At 54.9% G+C, this 23,934-nt stretch overlaps 2 protein-coding genes across 5 annotated transcripts; one reads left to right on the top strand and one right to left on the bottom strand.

Moving 5' to 3' along the window:
- The first annotated feature begins 4,033 nt into the window (after positions 1-4,033).
- Positions 4,034-12,476, top strand: PKLR (pyruvate kinase L/R). Of its 3 annotated transcripts, none has more exons than XM_041750940.1 (11): positions 4,034-4,108; positions 4,563-4,745; positions 7,279-7,370; positions 7,476-7,607; positions 7,766-7,952; positions 8,260-8,530; positions 8,631-8,781; positions 9,081-9,233; positions 9,328-9,494; positions 10,417-10,598; positions 11,203-12,476. In XM_041750940.1, exons 1-11 carry the CDS (start codon positions 4,102-4,104, stop codon positions 11,307-11,309), a joined length of 1,632 nt encoding a protein of 543 aa, XP_041606874.1. In that variant the 5' UTR covers positions 4,034-4,101; the 3' UTR covers positions 11,310-12,476. The 3 variants fall into 3 exon arrangements, with proteins under 3 accessions (XP_041606874.1, XP_041606875.1, XP_041606876.1); XM_041750941.1 differs by lacking the exon at positions 4,034-4,108 and adding an exon at positions 4,121-4,446; XM_041750942.1 differs by lacking the exon at positions 4,034-4,108 and adding an exon at positions 4,121-4,525 and having other exon boundaries at positions 4,634-4,745.
- Positions 12,425-23,533, bottom strand: HCN3 (hyperpolarization activated cyclic nucleotide gated potassium channel 3). 2 transcript variants are annotated; one of them, XM_041750871.1, is made up of 8 exons: positions 22,285-23,533; positions 18,238-18,736; positions 17,198-17,359; positions 16,639-16,857; positions 16,128-16,274; positions 15,456-15,696; positions 14,440-14,604; positions 12,425-14,014 (listed from the first exon to the last, which is right to left on the bottom strand). In XM_041750871.1, the coding sequence occupies exons 1-8, from the start codon at positions 22,566-22,568 to the stop codon at positions 13,314-13,316; spliced, it is 2,418 nt and encodes an 805-aa protein (XP_041606805.1). In that variant the 5' UTR covers positions 22,569-23,533; the 3' UTR covers positions 12,425-13,313. The 2 variants fall into 2 exon arrangements, with proteins under 2 accessions (XP_041606805.1, XP_041606814.1); XM_041750880.1 differs by having other exon boundaries at positions 12,431-14,014; positions 18,238-18,667.
- Positions 23,534-23,934: the final 401 nt, after the last annotated feature.

Genomic DNA, 23,934 nt, shown 5'->3' with positions numbered 1-23,934 from the left:
CTTTTGACCTGATTTCAGGTCAAAGCTTTTGGATAGGACAGGAGGTGTTTTGGGGCACCAATCCCACTTCCTGTTAGCTACTTGGGGCTTGGATCTCTAGGATTCTGGTCCTCCCAGCAGTCTTTCAGGGAGCTCAAAATCCCAGGCCAGCTTTCAACCTCCCATGTGCCTCCCCAACTGCAAGCATAAAGCCTAATTCTGCAACCCCCAAAGTCTATTACATTCCCTCTGGTTACATCTTTCAACCATCTTCACTTGTTCTGTGATCTATACACAGACCCAAGGACCCCAGGCTCATTCCCCGCTCCTGCTTTCTAACCTCTTTCTTTTCCACCCAGAGTCTGAGGGAAGGGATGGAGTTTAGTGGCTACAGCTCAGCCTCTGCAATCACACTCTCTAAAACCCAGCTCCGCTGCCAACAAGATTTGTACCCCAGACAAGGTGTATCAGGCAGGGTTCCATCAGGAGCTAAGGGCTCGGGCACCTGGGGGGCTCAGTCAGTTGGGTCTCTGCCTTTGGCTTGGGTCATAATCCTGGAGTCCTGGGATTGAGTCCTGCGTCGGGTTCCCTGCTTGGTGGGGAGCCTGCTTCTCCCTCTGCTGCCCTCCCCTCTCGCTCGTGCTCTCTTGCTCATACTCTCTCTCAAATAAATAAAATCTTAAAAAAAAAAAAAAAAAGGAACCAAGGGCTCTCTCAGATCAGATAGACTGAGGAATGTTTCAGAACAGGATTATATACTGAGATGTGCACAGCATGCTGCAAACCACAAAGGGTGGGGCATTACTCCAGATCTAGTGACAGTGTAACAGTGAGTTTAGCACCATCTTTAGGGCCCAGCGGATGGGGAGAAAATCTCCAGAAGGCCTCTGGCAGGAGCTGTGACCTCCAGCAACCTTGCAGGAAGGAGGGGAGGGAAGATGCCCAGCCTTCCTCTCCTCTGCCTGGTCTCCTATAGGTGCCCCCTTCCAGCTGCCAAGCCCTACAGAAGCCATTGGCCAGGCCTTCAGTGTGCCAGCCCCAGACAGAGTGGACAAGAGTAAAGAAAGGATCTGGAGAGGCAGAAAATGCCCAGCCCGCCCTGCTAGCCTCAGCCTCCTCACTGTCAACCGGGCTATCAATTCTATCTTCTTTCCCGGTTGCCATGGTGACAAAAAAGCTGCACATGAGATGCTGAACACTGTCCCAGCACCCCCTAAGTGCTCAGTGAACAGATCCTACTGCCTGCCTGTTGATTTTAATGATTCATTGGCATCTTGAACGTAACCTGCCTAAAACCGAAACTTTGCACGTTTCCCCTACAAACCTGTTAGTCCTCTAGGCTCAGTAAATAGCACTGCCATCAAGCCAGACCTGTCAGTGTTCTCCTTCAGGGGCTGGAAGCCTCCCTCTCCTGCTCCCCACATCTTTCCCTCCACCCAAGTGTCCTCCTCCGGAGACACCTCAGGTCTATGTCCCTCTCACCATCCTTACTGCTGCCGCTAGTCTGTCACCTCCCACCTGGGTTGCTCCTAAAACCTCTGGCCTTGGGGTGCCTGGGTGGCTCAGTTCGTTGAGTATCTGCCTTTAGCTCAGGTCATCATCCCCGGGTCCTGGGATGAAATCCCACATCGGGCTCCCTGCTCAGCGGGGAGCCTGCTTCTCCCTCTCCCCACTGCTCGTGCTCTCTCTCGCGCTATCTCTGTCTCTCTCTCTCTCAAATAAATAAAATATTTTAAACGAAAAAAAAAAACACAAAAACCATCTGGTCTCCCTACTGCTCTGTGATCTCTACCCGCCAGTCAGAGGGACCTAGAGCATCTTCTGAGTCCTGTCCCTCTGCTGGGTAAACCCAGTGCCCTCAGAGTGCCTGCTTATGTCTCATCTCCAGTCTCAAGGGGACCATGCCCTGTGTGCCAGGCCCCTCCAGGCCCCTTCTAGGCACTCTTTCTCAGGGCAGCGTTCTCTCTCTATAGTGCTAGGGCCTTCTCCTTCCTCAGGGCCTCCACACATATTCTTTCTAACCCCACAGAAAACTCCTTGCTTTGAATTGTCCCCTATAGTCCCTTTTTTTTTTTTATTATTTATTATTTATGATAGTCACAGAGAGAGAGAGAGAGGCAGAGACACAGGCAGAGGGAGAAGCAGGCCCCATGCACCGGGAGCCCGACGTGGGATTCGATCCCGGGTCTCCAGGATCGCGCCCTGGGCCAAAGGCAGGCGCCGAACCGCTGCGCCACCCAGGGATCCCCCTATAGTCCCTTCTTATCCTTCAAATGTCAGCTTGAATATGATCACACTTCAAAGAGGCCTTACCGAGCCATCTCATCTAAAATAACATGTCTCCCTCTTCTCCCCGTTAACTTTGCATTTCTGGCACCCTGATCAATTCCGTAATAGCACTTACAAAGTTTGTGGTTGTAGGGGCGCCTGGCTGGCTTAGCTGGTTAAGCACCCGACTCTTGATTTCAGCTCAGGTCATTATCTCAGGGTTGTGAGCATGAGCTATCTTTCTCTTTCAAACAAAACAAAACAAAACAAACAAACAAAAAAACCCAAACAAGAAAGTTTGTAGTTGTATATTCATTTTCTTTTTTTTTTTAATTTTTTATTTATTTATGATAGCCATACAGAGAGAGAGAGAGAGAGGCAGAGACACAGGCAGAGGGAGAAGCAGGCTCCATGCACCGGGACCCCGACGTGGGATTCGATCCCGGGGCTCCAGGATCGCGCCCTGGGCCAAAGGCAGGCGCCAAACCGCTGCGCCACCCAGGGATCTCTGTATATTCATTTTCTTGATACTTGTTTTATTTTTCCTTTTTAAGATTTTATTTATTTATTTGAAAGAGAGAGCAAGAGAACACACACACAATCAGGCAGAGCGACAGAGGCAGAGGGAGAAGCAGACTCCTCACTGAGCAGGGAGCCCCCAGGATCATGACCTGAGCCAAAGACAGACACTTAACCTATGGAGCTATCCAGGGATCCCATTTTTTTTTTAATTTTTATTTAATCAATCTATTCCTAACATTGGGCTTGAACTCACAACTCTGAGATTAAGAATCACACATTCTTCCAACTGAGCCAGCTGGGTGCCCCTCTTGGTGCTATAAATTCCATAGAAGGGCAAAGGCCTTGTCTGTTTTGCTCACCATTATATCCACAGGACCTGGCACAAAGTAGATGTTCAATAAATATTGGCCAAGGAGCAAATGGTAGCCAGTGTTATGGTAACAGTGATGCTGTGAGAGCCCTTCCAGAGAATCCCATCATACTGTCAACATGCTCCCATCCCCTTCTTCAGGCTCCAGTCTCCACCATCAATCCCCTCCTTCCTAGACTTGTCCAGGGCCAACTTCAGTAAAGTACAAAGGGCACCATATCACCAAAATCTCTATTCAGGTCCATGACAGCATGAACAAATTGGAAACTCCTTGGGGAAAAATGGATGAGAGAGGGGGAACGCCAGAAGATGAGGCAGAGTGCCAGCAAGTCTCAGGGAGGGACTCTGCATGGGGCCAGGGGCAGTCAGCTGGGTGTGCCCCTGTTCTTTTCTCTGGCTCCATTAGATAAGACCAGCAATTCTGTCCTCCTCTCTTTCTCTCTCCCCACAGCCTCTCACTTTGTAAGCATGTCCAGTCAGGAGAACATACAACCCCAGGAGCTTTGGTCAAGGATCTCTAAGTCCCAAAGGGACTTAGCAAAGTCCATCTTGATTGGGGCTCCAGGAGGTAAGGAAAGACAGCAGAAGCCACTGAACGGAGTGGGGGAATGGGGGTGGAAATCGGGAAGGGGCAGTGGCAATATAAATGCCCAACATCTGCTGCTGGCTGAGAGGGCCTTGGCGGTGCTGGAGGATCTCTGTTCATTTGTGAACAACCTGTGTTCAGTTCTGGGTCCTTGTCCAAGCCTCCCTCCCAACCTCTGTAGGCAAGGCCGGGGCGGGGGGGTTCCTGCAGCCTGGGAACCACGGGGCGCTCCCGTGTTGCCTGGACTTTGGCCCTTGGTGGTGACACTTTAACCAACATGCAGAAGTCCTCCCTCGCCCGGCCCAACTGGGCCTTGTGCCTCTGACAGGCTGACAAGTGAGGAGCTGACCCCGGGGACAGGCAGGCGTTCAGGGGCATGGAGGGTACGGCTGGAAGTGGGGCTCCTCTGAGCTGGGCCGGGTCAAGCTCCAAGGACCCCAGGACCAGGAAAGCATTAAAGGCTCTGGAAACTCAGAGGAGGGGTTGAGGAGCCAGCCAATTGGAAGGAGTTTAGGAGAGGGGACAGGTTAATTCTGGACAATGAGCAGCCGCTAGACTAGACCCGGTGAAGGACTGAGGTGGAGGGAGCACCCTCCCTCCAGCAAAGCTGCCGTTTCAGCTCAAGGGCAGAAAGTCAGGGGCATAAGGGGTAGGGAGCTGGACGGTTGAGAACTGGGCCACAGTCGGCCAGGCCTGGATGCGAACCCCATCTCTAGGAAAGGTCAGTGTAGCGCCCAGCTTATCAGAAGGACTCAGTGAAACCTGAAGCAGACAGAGTGTGCTGAGGTGAAGGGTCGCAGGTACAACAGGGGCCCACTCAGCCCTCTTCCCCTACAGGACCGGCGGGGTACCTGAGGCGGGCCAGTGTGGCCCAGCTGACCCTAGAGCTGGGCACTGCCTTTTTCCAGCAGCAGCAGCTGTCAGCTGCTATGGCAGACACCTTCCTGGAGCACCTGTGCCTGTTGGACATCGACTCGGAGCCTGTGGCCGCCCGCAGTACCAGCATCATTGCCACCATCGGTGAGCAGCCCCCAGCATCACAGGACCTCCTGAGCGTTTCCCAAGATGTTTTCCCCCTTCTATCTCCTCTGAGACCTTTCCATGTCTGACAGTCATTCGTTTAACAAATACTTGTTGAGTGTCCAGCAGCTAAGGTTTGGGGCCCGGGAGTAGATGGGTGAGGTAAACAAAGATCGCTGCCCTTAGGGAGCCTACTATTTAGCTGGGCGAGACAATAAATACTAAACATACTAACTTAAAAAGAAATAGATTATTTCGGGCAGCCCGGGTGGCTCAACGGTTTAGCACCGCCTTCAGCCCAGGGCGTGATCCTGGAGACCTGGGATCAAGTCCCATGTCGGGCTCCCTGCATGGAGCCTGCTTCTCCCTCTGCCTGTATCTCTGCCTCTCTCTCTGTGTGTCTCTCATGAATAAATAAAATCTTAAAAAAAGAGAAGAAAAGAAAACAGCAGTGGTAATCACCCTGTTGCTTATAAAAAAAAAAAGAAATAGATTATTTCGTATGTGACGAAGTAGTAGAAACTATGGAAACAAGAAACAGAGCATATAAGGGACATTAGGGGCTTGAGGTCAGGAGGCAGGCTGTAGCCCCAGATGGGGACCTATTGTTCTGAAAATTAAATCCAGGATGCCTGGGAGGCTCCATCAGTTAAGCAACTACCTTTGGCTCAGGTCAGGATCCCTGGGTCCTGGGATGGAGCCTGTTTCTCCCTCTCTCCCTGCTCATGCTCTCTCTCTCTCTCTCTCTCTCTCTCTCTCTCTCAAATAAACAAATAAAATCCCAAAAAACAAACAAACAACAAGGAAAGAAAATTAGACCTGAACAAGGGTGTGAGGGAGATGAGAGGAGGCCACGCCCCTGTGGGGGGGAGGGGCAGGAGTTCTGGACAAGGGAGCAGCCAGTGCAAAGGCTCAGAGTCAAAGAGGCTGGAATGGTTAGAAACCATCTGGGGGAAGAGTAGCAAAATGAAGACACTGTAGGGGAGAAGAGGGTCATGTAGGGCTTGGGAGCCATTCTTTGGGTTTGAGTTGACTTTTCCTCCAAGAGAAGTGAAAGAGGGCTGCAGAATGCTGGGGGGAGAACTCTCTCTTACTTATGCTGTAATAGAGTGGCCCTGGCTGTGCTGCTGCAGGGGTTGGGGTGGGGGCAAGTGCAGAAGTGGCTCCTGCGACATTTCTGGCTCAGACCAGGTGGGGGCAGTGGAGGTGGTGAGACTTGATCAGACCGTGAGTGCATTTGGAAGATGGAGTTGACATGATCTCCAGATGGGTTGGATATGGGCTGGGGGTGCGGTTGACAAAGGAATCAGAGGACTCCAAGGCTTTTGGCATGAGGCACTAGATGGATGCCTTATCAAGTGAGCAGGAAAGACTGTGGTGAGCAGGTTTTACGGGGAGGTTTGGAGTTCGGCCTTGTGTTGAGTTTGAGATGCACAGAGGTAATCAGATACACAAGTCTGGGTTTGGAGCAGAGGGCTGAACTGGAGACAGAAATATGGGAGCTGTTGGCAGCGTATAGACTGTATCTAAAGCCAGGAGACTAGGTGACACCTCCAGGGGAGAGAAGGAATGATGACAGAGAAGAGGATGAGGTGTCTAGTGTCAAGAGAAGGAAGCCAGAGCTGAGATGAGCAGCCAGTGGGGTGGGAGGAAACAGGAGAGGCCACATGAGGAAGGTGCGTCAAGGACGAGGGTCAAATGCCAGCGACCCGCCAGCCAGGATGAGCCTGAGAACTGACCATCACATTTAACTACCACCCAGAGGGTCTTGGTGAGAGGCGGGCCAGTGCCCCGCTGGACTGAGAGCACCACGAGGGGGTAACGGACCTGCAGGCAGCAAGCACAGAAAATTCGTGCAATGAGTTTTGCAGCAAAGGACAGCAAAGGAATAGGACTGTAGTTGGAGGGGGCTGGGGACCAGAGATCTTCTTTTACGATGGAAGAAAGTGCAGCAGGGTTACATGCTGATGGGAATGATCCAATAGAAAGGAACACACTAAAAAAAAAAAAAAAAAAAGAAAAAAGAAAGGAACACACTGACAGCACAGGGGGCTGCAGGAAGGCTGCATCTGTCTTCCAGCTATTGAGGAAGGGGCCTAGTACCCCTGTGCAAGCTGGCTTTGGGGAGGGACCGGAGAGGTTGGCCGGTGGGCTCTCCATCACCTAGCTGCCCTGCCAGCAAAGCAGGGGTGGGGAGAGAGCACCTGTCCTGGGTGGTCAATATGAGGCCTCCCAACTCCAAAGGCCCAGACACCCCACAGGCCCTCTCCTGGCACATTATCCCCTGCCGTAAACCCTCATGCACCAGGGGACCCTCACTCTACATCACTGTTAACACAGTTGCCTCAAGCTGGGCTAAGGACGCTCCTCTCCAAGACTGCCCCCCCACCCCCAATCCCAGGGAAGCAGGTGCTGGCTCACCTGGGAGCAGAGGTTGCATCAGAGAATAAAGTTCAGGTGGCGGGACTATTGTGGCGTGGGGGTGGAGGGGACTCTGCAGGTGGTGGGATCTGAGCAGGATCTCTGCTTTCAGGGCCAGCCTCTCATTCGGTGGAGCGCCTCAAGGAGATGATCAAGGCCGGGATGAACATTGCACGCCTCAACTTCTCCCACGGCTCCCATGAGGTTTGGGGCAGGGCCAAGGGGAGGCTGGCGGAGCTAAAGCTTGCCGGGTTGAGAGGTAGGGGGCCGGGCAACCTGCTCCTGAAATCCCCTCTCGCTGGTCCCCAGTACCACGCTCAGTCCATCGCCAACATCCGGGAGGCTGTGGAGAGCTTTGCAACTTCTCCGCTTGGCTATCGTCCCGTGGCCATTGCCCTGGACACCAAGGGACCGGAGATACGGACCGGGGTCCTGAAGGGGGTGAGAGGCCAACCACGCCCAGGGGCTTCCCTAGGCCCCCACCACCCTGTCAGGGACTGAGTCGCGGGTGGGGGCGGGGCCTGGGAGGGCAGGGCAGGAGGCGGGTGTCAAGGCCCCTCTGGCTGGTCCCTAGGGCCCTGAGACCAGCTGGTCCCTAGGGCCCTGAGACCGAAGTGGAGCTAGTGAAGGGCTCCTGGGTCCTGGTGACCGTGGACCCGGCGTTCCGGACGCTGGGGGATGCACACACTGTGTGGGTGGACTATCCCAATATCGTCAAGGTCGTGCCGGTGGGAGGCCACATCTTCATAGACGACGGGCTCATCTCCCTGCAGGTCAAGAAAATAGGTGCGCAGGAGCCTGGGCCCCAGGCGGGCGGGGACGTGGGGCGCACTCCCTTCCCCGGCCCCCTTGCGGGGTAGACCTGCGGCCCCCGCCCCCAGGACTCCCGTGTGCAGACTCGGGGAACCAACCTGGGCTGGGGCTGGCGGGTTATCTGCTTTTTCCACACACTTTCCCCTACGCCTGTCCGATGCACAGGCCAGGCCCAGGATGGACAGACAGGAGGACTTGGGTTCCTGACCTCTGGGGGCCCAAGACCCTGACTCTGACCCTGCTCACCGGTCACCTGCACTGGCTCTTCCCATGCCCGCAGACCGGAAGGGGCTGGAGACCCAAGTGGAGAATGGAGGTCTCCTGGGCAGCCGGAAAGGCGTGAACCTGCCAGGTGCCGAGGTGGACTTGCCGGGGCTGTCTGAGCAAGACGCCCAGGACCTACGCTTCGGGGTGGAGCATAATGTGGACATCATCTTTGCCTCCTTTGTGAGGAAAGCCAGTGATGTGGCTGCCATCCGGGCTGCTCTGGGGCCGGAAGGACGGACCATCAAGATCATTAGCAAAATTGAGAACCACGAAGGCGTGAAGAAGTGAGGCTTGGTCTTTGCTCCCATTGCCCTCCTCTTCTCCAGCCTACCTCTCCCTGGCATCTCCTGGCTCTTCCCAGCCCTGACTCCCCCAACCGCCCAGGTTTGATGAAATCCTGGAGGTGAGTGACGGCATCATGGTGGCACGGGGCGACCTAGGCATCGAGATCCCTGCTGAGAAGGTTTTCCTGGCCCAGAAGATGATGATTGGTCGGTGCAACTTGGCGGGCAAGCCCGTCGTCTGTGCCACACAGGTCTGGAGTGAGCCCTCAGGGCCCCGGGTGTTCTCTGGGTGTTGGGGACACCTGAGGGTCAATACCCACACCTTAGGTCTATAGCATATTTTGCTGTCCAGGGTTTGATCCTCAAACAACAAAGTTGGAAAGAGATTCTGTGAGCCCTATTTTCGGATGAGGAAACTGAATCACCAGAATCACATAGTTTGACTGTGATCCTGGCTTTCTGGGCACTCTGAGAATGGCAGAGAAGTAGCTTGGGCAAGTCCTCAGTCAGAGTGTGAGCCCTACAGCTCTGACACCCAGATGTCCCCCAGATGCTGGAGAGCATGATCACTAAGCCCCGGCCAACCCGGGCAGAGACGAGTGATGTAGCCAATGCTGTGCTGGATGGAGCAGATTGCATCATGCTATCAGGGGAGACCGCCAAGGGCAAATTTCCTGTGGAGGCTGTAAAGATGCAGCATGCGGTAGGAGCTTAGAATGCTAGGCAAATGGGCCAGAAGACCAAGCCCCTTCCAGGATCTGGTGCCCCCGCATCTCCTGACCTCCTGCTGCTTGCAGATTGCCAGGGAGGCAGAGGCTGCTGTGTACCACCGGCAGCTGTTTGAGGAGCTGCGCCGGGCAGCGCCACTGAGCCGCGATCCCACGGAAGTCACTGCCATAGGCGCGGTGGAGGCTGCCTTCAAGTGCTGTGCTGCTGCCATCATCGTGCTGACCAAGACTGGCCGGTGAGGGGGACACTGGCAACACCAACAGAGCTTTGGGTCAGGGGCAGGCTGGGATGAACTGCAGGCTTGGGTTTTGTCTTGTTATCAGGCATGAAGACTGTCATTCTGGGGCAAGAGGAGAGGTAGCTAGTTACCCAAGAGCTAGAGGGCAGGAGAGGCAGATCTTGGAGCACACCAGGAATCATCCCAGTGAGCTCCAGGAGGTTGGCAGGGGAAGGTGACATCACGGGGCACACTGGCTTCCAGGACACAGGTTTCTAGGGGCCCTCGGCAAGTCCCCTGCCCTGAGCCCACAAAGCCTTGCAATGCTGAGGCATTGCAGAAGGGCCCAGAAGGCCTTACTTAGTTCAGGTCTTTGCTCTGAAATCAGCTATGATTCTTGAATAAGTCACCCAAGCTGTAGAGACCTCTGTTTCCTTGTGGGGTTGTGACAATTAACAAAAGACATTTGTGAGTTAACTACTACATGTAGGGACATTCTCAGAAGGGTTTTATACTTCTCAAGGTTTTTTTTTTTTTTTTTTTTAATTTATTTATTCATGAGAGACAGAGAGAAGTAGAGACATAGCCAGAGGGAGAAGCAGGCTCCCTGCAGGGAGCCCGTTGTGGGACTTGATCCCCAGACCTGGGATCATGCCCTGAGCTGAAGGCAGATGCTCAACCACTGAGCTACCCAGGTGTCCCAAGTTTTTTTTATTATCTGCTCTGATCTATCCTTCATTATCTCCTATCTTCCTTGTGTAGTAAGAAGGGCAGGCATTCTTATGCCCATTTTACAAGGTGAGAAAAACAAGGCCCAGAGAAATATGATGATTCACCCAGGGCCACACAGCTTGTTTGTGACACCTGGGACCAGAACCCAAACCTTTGTTTCCTGGTTCAGCACTCTTTCACTGTTCTGAACCTTCTCTGCCTCCTTCAGTTCAGCACAGCTGCTATCTCGGTACCGGCCTCGGGCAGCGGTCATTGCTGTCACCCGCTCTGCCCAGGCTGCCCGGCAGGCCCACCTGTGCCGAGGGGTCTTCCCCTTGCTCTACAGTGAACCTCCAGAGGCCATCTGGGCAGACGATGTGGATCGCCGGGTCCAATTTGGCATTGAAAGTGGTGAGCCACCTACACACAGCCCTGGATCTGTATCATCAGCCCCCCGACCTCACTTTCATACCCATTCCAAGGGCCTTGCCTTTTTGCTCTGGTCCTACATTTTCTCTGTGATGTTCACTAAGACATGGAGATATTGTGGCCTCCAGGGACAGGGGGACATACTGAGGAGGAGGGCAATGGGAGAGAGGTCAGCCTAGCTGCTGCCTGCACCAGGTGGCCAGAGCTGGATGGGACATAAGGAGTAAGAGGTGAGAGGACAAGGGGGACCCAGTCCGCCCACCCCCACCAGCTGGAACTAAAATCTAATTTACAACTGACTGTGATCATACCCCACCCCTCCTTCCCTTCAGCATAGCAATACAGGTGGACAGCCTTGCTACGTAGTCGCAAGGCCCCTGCCACCCATGGACACCCCTGCAGCTCTAACAGACTGCAGCAGTCACATTCCCTATGTGGCCATCTATGGCACACAGTGTACAGTTTGCCCAAGGCACCTTCAGGCCAGACTGGAACAGATGGAGGGTTGTGGCTAGTTCTCCTTATAGGGCTGGCCTGCAGCCCTGTGGTTGATTGTCATCTTCTTTCCCCCACCCTCTCCCCCCAGGAAAGCTCCGTGGCTTCCTCCGTGTGGGGGACCTGGTGATTGTGGTGACAGGCTGGCGACCTGGCTCTGGCTATACCAATATCATGCGAGTGCTCAGCATATCCTGAGATGCCACGCCCCACTGACCCAGCCCAACCTGGATCCCATGCCCCAGACCCCAAGGTCCCCCTTGCAGTCCTCCCTGCTGAGGCCACATCTGCCATCTAGTCCCATTCTAGGGTGCCCCTTCCCCTCTCCATTTCACGCAGGACCCCAAAGTCTGTGTCCAGTTAAGCACTGACCATCTGGCAAGTACCAATCCTACATTCCCTGCACTCAATGCTCTCAGCTGGGCCCTAAGATTCTCTGAGCCCTTAATCCTAGCTTAACTGGTTAATTCTATCCCCCTAGGCTTCAATATACCCGGGATGGGGGTGGGGGACAGAGGGACAGGGCATCTCCACAAAGTCACTATGTAGATTACGTTTCCTGTCCATGCAGTCTGGTCCTTCCAATGCAGCTTTCGTGATGGTCGGGCATCTCCTGAGGACAGTGCCATGGCTTCCTTCACTGTGATTGCCAGTGACCTCAAAGTACCATCCTTTCGGGGAAGTGAGGGTAGACAGGTGTGGGGAGCATTGAGAGCTGGGTGGGCTCATCTTGTCACTATCTTCACAAGCTCTGTGGGGCTTGCAGGCCTCTCCCTGGCTGCTCTTATGTGTCCCTCACACCCTGTTGGGTCAGATGCCAGCTGCCTCCTCCTGCACCCAGGAACTCTTTCATGCCCTCTGTGCCCCCTCCAAATTTAGGAGGCAAAATGGGTAGCTCTAGTTTCCTTTTAAACCTGGCTGTTTGGAAGCAATTATAAAGCCCAGGACTTTTCAGTCAAGAGGAAAGGTTTAGGGTCCTGGCAACATTCTCTGATACTGTAGAGCAGGTGCAGGAGGAGAACGGGGTGAGAAGGCAGAGGTACTGGCTAGCCTACCCTTCCCCAGGTCTGGATACCTCGGGTCCTCCCCTTACTCTTGCACCAATAGTAAACTCCATAGGAACAAAACCCTGACAAGTAGCAAGAGTCCTCCTCCCCACGTGGGTAGCTCTTCCTGCGACTCACCAGGTAGACCTCCCCAGGTAGGCTGAGGGCTCCGCAGCACTGCTGCCTGCCAGTGGAGCTGAGCAAGGAGCACAGGCGCCAGCAGGGAGGCCTTGCTCCTTCCTCTCTCCCTGTGAGGAGATGTGGAGACAGATGGACAAAGGAATGGCTGAATAAAATGAATTCATAGTAAATAAAACTAGCAAATGATTAAATACAATTATTACATGGTTGAATAATAAGAATAAACAAGAAAGGATGGGAGGGAGGAAGGGAAGCAAAGTGCCACCTAAGGATTCCAGCTCTTGCCCCTCTCCTGTGGGATCTAGTGCCCACCGTCCCTCAGCCTCTGGGGGGATGCCACCAGGGCCAGGCACAGGGAGGAGGTGGCTCCCCGTCTACAAGAAGCCAGTTCTACCACAGGGACAGAGAGTGTGGGGACTCAACAGAAGACATGTGTTCCTGTTCTGGGGTGGGGGCCACAGGGTGGGGATGGTCCACACATGGCAGAGAGGGTGGAGCTCAGACATCTGTTGCCAGCAGTGGAGGCTCGGGGGACTGGCAGTGGGCGGCTGTGCTAAGGAGACAGGACAAGTGCAACAGGCTTGGGAAGGAGCCTGCGGGGGCGCAGGCAGGGAAACTGAGACCTCTGGCTGCTTGGCAGTGATGGCAGAGGCAAGGAGTTGTGCTTGGTGAGGCAGGGGCCTGGGCCTGGGCCTGGGCCTGAGCCTGGTGGGACCACGCCTGGGGCACACCCTCCTCAGAGGCCTCGGAGTCACTTCTACTTGGCAGTGAAGACATCTAGCTCCTGGCACAGTGTGTTGAACATGGTAGGCGCTCAGTATGTTTGATGAAGGGGTGAACAGATGAGGAGGATGCTAGACAGGTTGTGGGGCGCCTGAGCTGAGGACAGAGAACATCTCCTCAGGAATAAAGGGAGATATTCCCACAGGGCTGTGTCTCAGGTCTCCTTGGCCTTCCCCAGGAGGCATCTGCCCTTCGGCACACACGGCTGCACCCCACTGCTTCCCCAAGGGTTTCACATATTGGCAGAGAGCTGGGGGCCCCGAGGGGCAGCTGGCTCAGGCACTGATGGCCTGGGGGGCTGGGCTGTCCCTGGAAGCTTGGCCAAGAGCCCTGAGGAGGACAGGCGTTCACTTCCCAAGCCCTTGCACCCAGGAGAACCATCCCCAGCTGCCCGTTGAGGCAGAGAGGGTTGGGAGGCTGAGAGAGGGCGGCCCCGAAGTCCTAGTCGCCGTCCACCTCCTCCTGGGGGGGGACCCAGCAAGGATACCTGGGAGCGCCCAGCCCGGGACAGGCTGGCATGGAGGGTTCGAGCAGGTGGGACAGGTAGGCGGGAGGTAGATGCCCAGGGACCCCGGGCCAGCAGAGGGCCAGCTCGGACAGGCACTAGTGGGGAGGCTGGGGAGCCTGCTGAGCGTCGAGCTGAGCGAGCAAGGAGGGTGACTGGAGAGTCAGGAGACAGGGGCAGAGGACCCCGCTGGTGAGTCAGGGCAATGGCCACGCTAGAGGTCACAGCAGCTGCCTGCAGGGGCGCGTGCACCAGGGGCTCCCATAGCACTGGCTTTCCACTGAGCCGAGCTCCTGTGTCTGGGGCTAGACCCCGGACACCCCGGGCCATGTCCCTGTCATGCTGGACCAAGTGTTGCTCCATGGTGCCCCCGCTGCTGCCTGGACTGGGCTCAGAGCGTTTCCGCTGCAGGACAGAGTTCTTCTTGCCTAGAAATCATTCCAAGAGGGAGAGAATGAGGACAGGAACAGAATCCAAGGTGAAGGTTGGATATCAGAGCAGGAGGAGAGCAAGACAGAGGCAAAGGATGGCAGTGGGGTGAGGGATGGGGATGGGGGTTGGGGAAAGAGGGTCATGGACAAGAGTGCAAGGGTCAGGGAAGGGAGTACAGATCAGAAACGGTGAGGGTCAGGGACTGACTGGTCCTCAGGGAAGGAGGACTCTGGGCAAAGAGACTTGGGACGTTACCTCCAGGGGTAAGAGACACTGAGCGACAAGGATAGGGAGACAGTGTTGAAGGTCTACTGGGGCATTTGCTGATAATGGGTTGTGACTAGATCCTGGGCCCTGGGAGTCCAGGGGGTCCTGGCTTTGGAGGTAGGGCATGGGGGCAGACAGGGTAGATAGGCCTCACCGATGCGGCGCAGCCGATCCATGGCTACAGTCTCGAAGGCCCGGCGCATCATGGGGAACTCCTCCAGCACAGCGTTGAAATGGTCCACGCTGAGTGAGTAGAGGCGGCAGTAGGTGTCAGCCCGCACGCTGGCTGTGCGCCGGCCCCGCGTCAGCAGACAAATCTCTGTCCAGGTTGGGAGGAGGCCCTCAGAACCACTGTCCCGAGACTTCCCTCTCACTGGGCCTGCAGCCTCTGATCCAGTTTCCTCAGGTTCCTCCCCACCCACACCAAGGTCTCTAAACACCCTAAGGGTTGTCCTTCTCCAGACATACACAATTACAATCCCTCTCATTCTCTCTGAATTAAAGCTGACAAACAGGTGGATCTTGCTGGGCCACACGCACAAAGTTATTCCACTCTGCTTTAATTCCCACCCACCTCCCCTGCCCTGGCCCAAGGGGCAGGCCTAGGACAGCTCCTCGGTGTACCTGCCCTTCCACCCCTTGAAATGGAGTCAGGGCAACCAGAGAAGGAGAAAAGCAGTGCCAAAGGGCAAAGAGCAATGGGGATGCTAGGGAGTGGAGGGTGGTTTGGGGCCTGAGAGAGTACAGAGCTTCAAGTGGCTTTGGGCAGCAACTGGTGGGATGGCCCCCACTGCCACAGCCCAGGGCCCTGAACCATCCTGCCAGGGTATCTATCCCACCAGGGAACCGTCAAACTCAAGCCCCTGGAACAGCACAGCTTTATTCCTATCTTTCCTTCATCTCAGAATCCAGATTTTACAGCTTAAGGGTTCTAAAAGGCCCACTGGCCCAGAAATCTTCAAGTTGGCTGTGACTGGACTCTTTTGGAAGCTACTTAAAAACACAGAGCTCCAGGCCTCAGGCCCCAAGACCTTGGCTAAGCAGGCCTAGGGAAGGGCTGGAACTCTGATTCTACACACAGCCAGGTGCCAGGCAGGGACACTGATCCAGGGAGTAATCACCCTCTGTCCTCGGTTCCAGTCCCTCCCCCGCCCCCCGAGGCCTGCTGACCCCCAAAGTAGGATCCATCCGTGAGGCGGGTGTCCCGGGCGCCGCGGGCCAGCACACTGAGCAGCCCATGCTGGATGAAGTACATCTTCCTGCCCACGGAGCCCTCACGCACCACGAGATCTCCCGGCTGGAAGACCTCAAAGCGCAGCTTGGTGAGCACCGCCGTGACGAAGCTGGGGTCAGCATGGGCAAACAGCGGCATGTGGGCCACCAGGCCACGGCAGGTGAAGTTAATGATCTCCTGGGCAGGGGAGGGGCCTGTCAGGTAGGCTGTGCCCCCTGCCCCTAGGTGCCCCCTTCGAGCTCATCTGTCTCAGAGGCCCCACCCCTAGGGTCAAGATCTGCCAAAGGATGGGGATGCTTCAGTGGCTCTAGGACCACCCTAAGTTCCTGCCTTCAGAGCTCTCCCGCAGGACTGTTCCCCCAAAACAGAGGTCCCTGCTGCCCCTTCCCAGGGTGTGTATGGGTACTTCACCCATACATATTTCACTCCCATAATATCTTCAAGAAAGACCCTAGTCCCTAAAAGCCTCCCAGAGGCCTGGCCTGTGATGAGGTCCTCCACAGGCCTTACTCCCTACAGATGCACCTGACCAGCGCCCTTATCCCAGATGGCACCCCACACGCCCAGGTCCTAGAAAATCCCCCCTCTGGGGCCCTGCCCAGCCCCACCTCCCGAAGCGGCTCGCTCAGCTCGCCCAGAATGCTCTCTTCATCGAACATCTTGCCCTGGTAGCGATGCTCATAATACTCATGGATGCGCTGCCGGGTGTCGGCCGGCAGTTTGTGGAAAGACATGTACTGCTCCACCTGCTTGTACTAGAGACCCACCAATGGCCAGTAGGTGAGAGGACGAGACCGTGGGGCAGGACCGGCCGCAGGGGTGGGTATGGGAGAAAGATCATGGTTGTAGGCCAGAGCCGGAGGGGTGAAACATGGAGCCAGATGGGGTTGTGCCAGGCGACAGAAGGATGTGCAGACACAGGGCAGGCACACAGCACAGTCACAGGGAAACCCACACACGGGCAGAGGAAGGGTCCGAGGACAGGTTCACAGGGACAAATGGACATAGGGCAAGACACAGAGACCCAACAGGGGCATTCATCAGAACAGGTCTCAAGTTGGGCTACCCAGCCTCTAACCCCCTTCCAGGCCCGCACCTTCCTCCTGGGGCCCTGCTCACCTTCTCCTGGTATTGCCGTCGGGAGGAGTCCAGGGACTGGATGAGCGCAGTGGCATGGCCGATGAACATGGCGTAGCACGTGGCGCCCACAATCATGCTGAGCATGGTGAGCCAGACGTCGGGCATGCCTACAGGTGCCTGCTGCCCGTAGCCAATGCACAGCATGTGGCTCATGGCCTTGAACAGGGCATGGGAATACTGGCGCCCCCATGAGTGGTTCTGGAGGGCAGAGTGTGTTGCCGAGCTGGGCACAGCCTCCTCAGATAGGCCTCATTCTCCTCCTGCAATCCCCCCTCCTTCTGTCCTTTCTGACCCCTGCTTCTTAGACTTGCCTCCCATGAGGCACTTCGGTTTGGCTCTGGGGTCCGGGGGTCAGAAGGGGCATCTCTGCATCTTAGGGTCCCTAGGTGTCCTTCCCTACCTGCTCCCCACATAGAAGCACTTCCTCTAGGTAGCTTCCCCCTCTTTCCTCCCCACCTCCTCACTCCATCATCTCCCGCTTCCTGACAGAAGAGCCCTTGGAAGGCCCAGAAGTGACAGAGCTGTGGGGATTTCTCACCACCATGTGGTTGATGGAGACCCAGCAGTCAGGAGGGAAGTCCTGCAGCATGGGGACCAGGAACTGCAGACAGCCATCCCAGTGACACAGCAGCAGCATCATCCCGATGAGGTTGAAGATGCGCACCACAGCACTGGCCAGGTCATAGGTCATGTGAAAGATCTGAGGAGTCCGAGGAGCGGCTGCTGTGGACAGGACTCCCTCCCGCTGGTCCTCCTCTATTCCTGGCCTTGCAAATTCTTTCCTTGCACTTCTCTCTAGCCCCAGCCCCCATGAATTTTTAAAATGCGGCCATTGTTCATGTGCATAGAGCCTTATGGCATACATATACAGCTAATACAAAGTCGGCTGCATTACTACTCTCACCAATAGGAAGTCAATGCCAGTCATATGCCCAGAATCAGTGTCACAGCAGAAACTCGAAGAAACTTACTGCACAAGCTGCCTAGGCTGTGCCTGGCAGAGAAGAGGAAAGAGGGCATCTTACAGTGTAATGTCCCCAAGGCATGCGTGCAAGGATTCATGCCAACAGCCCCTTCCTCTCCCATAACACTAACAGATGACTTACTATTTTCCAGGCACTGTTTTAGGAGCTTTGTGGGTATTAATTCCTTTAATCCTCATAGCCTTATCATACGTCAGTATATTTAATGTCTTCATTTTATAGTAAAGGAAACCAAGTCTCATATAGTAAATAGTAAAATAGGGATGTGATCACAGGCAATGAGATTACAGAGCCCACACTCTGAACCACTAAACTCTGCTCCCCTGGAAGCTGAAACTCGCTTCCACAGCTTGCTCCCCTCCCACTTCCTCCTTCCAGAGGCCAACTAACCTACAAGCATTCCTCTGCACTGTGCTCCATTCTCCTCACTTCGGTGGGGGGCACCCTCCAAACCCTCATCGTGTCCCTGCTTCTGCCCCACCAACTCTGGAGAGAGCCCACCCAGCTGCCTCACCCCATAAAGTCACCAGGAGCCCCACCCATAGCGCTGTCCCAGAGGAGTCTGCGAGCCCCCCTGCCCACCTCCCTGCCCCACCTCCTCCCACTGGTGTATGTAGCGGATGAGGCGGGAGAGGCGGAGCAGCCGCAGCAGGCTGAGGATCTTGGTGAAGCGCACAATGCGCAGCGCACGCGCCGTTTTGTAGACCTCTGCATCCAGTCGTGGCTCCAGCTCCACCACCAGGAAGATGTAGTCCACCGGGATGGAGGAGATGAGGTCAACCAGGAACCAGGTACGCAGGTAGCGCGACCTAATGGCTCTTGGCGCCAGCAGAATTTCGGCACCCTCCTCAACCACGATGCCTGTGCGGAAGTTGAGCACCAGATCCAGCAGGAAGAAAGTGTCAGAGAGGACGTTGAAGACGATCCAAGGCGGGGAGTTCTCTTCCTTGAAGAAGGTGATGCCGACAGGCAGCACAATGAGGTTCCCCACCATCAGCAGGAGCATGATCAGGTCCCAGTAAAACCTGAGGTGGGGGTGGGACTGGGAGTGAGACCACGAGATTTCACCATCCACCAGACAAACAGCAGATAGCCTGACACAACCAAGAGTGGGCAAGAATACAAAATAACAGAATGACCATTTACAACTGGTGGGAGTGTAATTTGGGACCACCACTGGGAAAAATAGTTTGGTATTATCTAGTAAAGTTAAACATTTGCATTCCCTGCAACCCAGCAATTCCATTCTAAGTATATTCACACTCAAGGGAAGTATGTGCTCCAGGAGTTACATATAGGAATGTTTATAGCAGCATGAAATCTGGAAATAATCCAAATGTTCATCAGTAGGAAAATGTAGATAAATAAGATAAATACTGTAGATAGACTGTGATATACTCGTGCCCTGGAATAATCTACAACCCTGAAATCACCCAACAACAGCTACCATTCTGCAGCATGGATGAATCTCACACATCTAGTGTTGAGCAAAAGAAAAAAATGAAAGGATACATACTGGGTGATTCCACTTGTGCAAAGTTCAAAAACAGGCAAGACTAAGCTGCATTATTTAGAGATTCACAGAAAAGTGGTAAAACTATTAAAAGAAAAAAGTAAGGATGTGAGCCACAAAAGTCAGAATAGTAGGTTAGGGAAAGGGCTGTACGGTGCTTCTGGGCACTGGCAATACAGTCTCTCTTCACCTGGGTGGTTGTTACATGAGGATGTGCTTTGTGATTACATGTATATGTATGTATATAGGCACATGCATGTATGTTTATATACATACACACATGTGTTTTGACTATATGTAAAATATACCATTATACACTAAACTGCTATGTAGAGACCTACCATAGAGACATACATACTATATAGATATATCTACTATATACATCCTTACTATATATACACACATATATTTCTCTTTAACATGTATAATATATATGTAATTTCTTTTTTTTAATTTTTTCTTTATTTATTATTTATGATAGTCAGAGAGAGAGAGAGAGAGAGAGAGAGAGGCAGAGACATAGACAGAGGGAGAAGCAGGCTCCATGCACCGGGAGCCCGACGTGGGATTCAATCCTGGGTCTCCAGGATCGTGCCCTGGGCCAAAGGCAGGCGCCAAACCGCTGCGCCACCCAGGGATCCCTATATATGTAATTTCTTATCATGTACATGATTTATGTCAGTCACTAAATATTTTTAAAGTTGAAAGAGATCTAGTACCCTGTGCTAATCCCACAGGGTTGTTGGAAAGACACACTCTCAGACAATGGATATGACAGTGCTGTACAAGCACTAGTTGGTTTTATGACTCACCCACCTTTGGTTCCCAGATTTCTGAAGAGGTTGCTGCTTCTTCCATCTCCAGCTCTCTGCCCCTTCCTGGTCTAGGATTTCATGCCCTCCCCAGCCCTCCTTCCCAACCCAGTTGGACCCATGGTTCCTGGTTCTCTGCTGGGATCTACTCATCTATGTCCCAGGGTGGGGTGGTCTGTTCTGCCTCCCATCTGAGCTGAGCTTTTTAGGGATGCCCCACCCCCCTCCACAACACTCAGACAGGGCTGCACACAGAGCAGCTCCACAGGAGATCCCAAGGCAACAGGCTTAAAGCTCTGCATTCCTTTCCTTCACTCATCTCCCTGTGTCCGCTGGCACTCTGGCTGAGCTCAAGCAAGGGCATTGACAGGGGAGAGCCACACTGCTGTGGTAGACATTTGGAAAGAAGAGGTCAAGAGGATGCTAAGTGAAGCCTCTATTCAGAGAAGATCACTGGACCACCTGAGGGCCCCCATTAGCTATGGCAGTTTTATTTCTATTTTTTTAAAGATTTTATTTATTTATTCATGAGAGACACAGAGAGAAAGAGAGAGGCAGAGACATAGGTAGAGGGAGAAGCAGGCTCCATGCAGGAAGCCCAATGTGGAACTCGATCCCAGAACCCCAGGATCACGCCCCAAGCCAAAGGGAGACACTCAACCACTGAGCCACCCAGGCATCTTCCTTCCTTCCTTCCTTCCTTCCTTCCTTCCTTCCTTCCTTCCTTCCTTCCTTCCTTTCTTTTCTTTCTTTCTTTTTTCTTTTCTTTTCTTTTAAAGATCTACTTATATATTTTAGAGAAAGAGCACAGCAGGGGGAGGGGCAAAGGGAGAGAAAGAGAGAGTCTTAAGCATACTGAGCATGGAGCTCAACTTGGGGCTCGATCTCACCACCCTGAGATCATGACCTGAACCGAAACCAAGAGTCGGACACTTAACTGACTGAACCACCAAGGTGCCCCAGCTAGGGTGGTTTTAACTCCAGAACACACCTAATCATAGCACCAAACCAGGACCCAATCTCTTCTGACTTTGACTACAAATCAATCTTTTCAGCTTCTAAAATAAATATGGGGGTTCCCAAATCCAGGCCTCCAGGAAGCCCCTCAGACTTTCAATCAACAACAGATCCTTGAACCCCTTCCTCCTCCACCTTCTAGACCTCTGGAGAAATCCTGTAGTGTGAGCTGGGAGAGGAGGGAAGCAGAGGGCTTGCCCAGCCATGGAGTATCTTCACAGCCTGACTCACAGGCAGTCACAAGCCTAGCGGGTGATGCAGAAGAGAGGAGGGAGAAGCAGCATGATAATAAGGGGGATACATGGCTTCTGGGGTTACATCTGAGGGTAAATGGGGGAGGAGAGAAAGATCACAGGAAATTAGAACAGGTGTTATTGGTGGGGTGGGAATAAGGCAGAGAAGAGGGAAGAGAAAGGAGCAATGAGAGAAAGAGGAATATTTAGGGAGTGTGTATGGCTGTGGATTCAAAATGATGTCCAGGTCTCCAAAGGCTCCTGATTCACACCTCACCCTTTCTGCTCGTTTTGCACCCCATCTTAGGTGCTTTGGACACACCATTGCCTCATCCAAAAGCTGTCCTTCATTTCCCCCCAAGGACAGGGCTGCTCTCCTCCCCTAGCGACCTTGATGTAGAGGTACAGGCTGATGGGGACTATGCAATAGCCCCACCTCCACCCTCCGTTCCTCCGTCTCTCTAATGGTCACCTGGGAGGGTGGCGGTGGCCTCAAGTCGCTGCCTCAGCCGCTCAGAGTCCTGGCCCAGTCCCGCTGCATCCCGCTTTCAGCACCAGGGACAGCGACCAGAACCGCCGCGGGGACACCCCCGGCGTCCGCCCCCCCAGCACCCCTAGTTTATCCTGCTAGCCCGCCCTGCTGAGCATTACGGGTGCTGGGGGTGTAAGCGCAAGGGTGAGAGATACTGGAACTCGGTTTCTCCCCCAGGTTGACCCCGAGCCTTGCAACATGACATAATTTCCCAGGTCCCCAGCAGACAGGACTGCCGGCGGCAGTCGTCCCTAACTCGAGCAATCCCTGTGGTCCAGGTGGAGTGCCTGGTTCCCGAAACAGGAAATCCAGGTCTCTGGTGTCTGCTCCCGTGTCAGGTCACCGAGGACCTCCAGCTGGGGGTCCCTCGCTCAAGAATTCCCAGGTTACATTGGGGGAAGTGACTGTCTCCCCCCCCCACGACCCCTGGGCCGGAAATGAAGTGTCCATGGAGGGTGGGGCGGGCCCTGCGCCCGCGTCGCGGCCCGTGGGGTGCGATCTGTGTCCCCCGCCCTCCTTGCTGGGTCCCCAGTACCGGAAGTCGCTGTAGGGGTGGATGATCCAGGTCCCCGCTGACTTGACCCGCTCCTGCTCGATTTCCACAGCTTTGTGGCTGCCGAACACGCGAAGGGAGAACTTGTTGACCGTGGGCTGGAGCAGCGTCCCGAGCTGCCTCCGCTTGGGCTCGGGCCCGGAGCCAGGCCCGGGGGGTGGTCCCGAGGCCGCGGTCGCAGGCGCCGGGGCAGCAGGAGACGCCGCCTCCAGCCCCGGGGTCGCCCGTTCGTCGGCCCCCGTCGTCTGCCGCTGCTCTGCGTCCATGACGCCCGTTGGTTACACGCTTGGCCTCGCAGACCCTGCCGCGTCCATCTGGGACCCCGGCCCCTCCCGGAGTGGGAGCCGGCGCAGCCCGCCGGGCGCCGAGCTGCGGGCGCTCGGGGCGGAGGGGGTGTGTGCGCCAGACTCGCGGGCGGGCTGGCGGGCGGCGGGCGGGGTGCGCGGCGCCCCCTGGTGGGAGCCGCCCTGTCAGAAGGCGAGGCCGACGGAGCCCGCCTCCTGGAGGACCCCGGCGTGGGCGTGACCTAGAGGGGGGAGGCTCCAGGAGCAGGAGGAGGCGGGGAAACGCCGCCGGAGTCGCGGGGGCGTGGCCTAGCGTCGTGGGCTTTTAGCCAATGAACGCTAGGGAAGCGGGGCCGCCTGCGAGCGGCGGGAAAACCGGACGCTGGTGGTAGGTCCCAGTCTCCCGAGGGCGAGGTTTCGGGGCCCGTGGAAGGGGTGGCCACTCTCACCCGGGGACTTTCTGCGTTTCCCTTTCTTCCTCTCATTACCCTCCAGGGCATATTCCTTTCTTCTCATCTTCTCCAGACCCCTCCCTCAACTATTTAATTTCCGAATTCATTCTGCCATCTTCACCAAGACTGACCCTGACGGTCACGACGTGGACGCTGAGGACACAAGATGAATACCCCAGTCCCAGCCACAAAGCCACTGTCGTCTGCGCCCGCAGACACACACGGTGCCAGAAGTTCCTAAAAGCTCCAATTCTTCCCCTCATATCTGTCTCCCGTTGCCAGCGCCTCAGTTCCAGCCTTCCAGTTTTCACCCCGATTGTTTCAGGGGCCTCCACGAGGGCCCTACATCCTCTTGGGCACGTCCTCCCACCACTGCCATAGACTCAAAGATATTATGTCCTTCACACCTCTCCACCCTCTGCAGGACCCCATTTCAGCTCTGTGAAACGACGTGCAAGGCCCTGCAGAATTTGGACTGATTTCAACAGTGTCTGTCCTGACTGTGCCCCCTGGAAAGCCAGGCCTCCGTGTCCGAATGCCGTGTTCTGTCTTGTCCCCAGCCCTCTGTAAATATACCCTCTTGGGCAGCGCATTCACGCAGCCTGTCCTCGAGGACATCTCCAAGCTCCCTCCCCGGCTGGGGTCTAGTCCAGGGCTCTCTCACGGCCTTCATGGCAGCTCCGGCCACGAGGCTGCTGTGGTTCACGGACAGGCTCTCTATCGCATAGACCGCGAGGCTCTGAGGGACAGGAGACCTGCGCCTGGCACAGCGTGGACGCACGCTGGCCATGCATGAACGGCCTGTGCGTGTAAGAGGAAGGGAACTCTGCACTCTCTCCTATCATTTCCCTTCCTCCCCTATTTTAGGAAACTTTCCTCAACCATTTCCGGCTAAT

This window comes from Vulpes lagopus, chromosome 1 (assembly GCF_018345385.1).
Source record: "Vulpes lagopus strain Blue_001 chromosome 1, ASM1834538v1, whole genome shotgun sequence".
In the NCBI taxonomy this organism is placed as follows: Eukaryota; Metazoa; Chordata; class Mammalia; order Carnivora; family Canidae; genus Vulpes; species Vulpes lagopus.
This window is presented reverse-complemented; position numbering and strand designations above follow the sequence as displayed.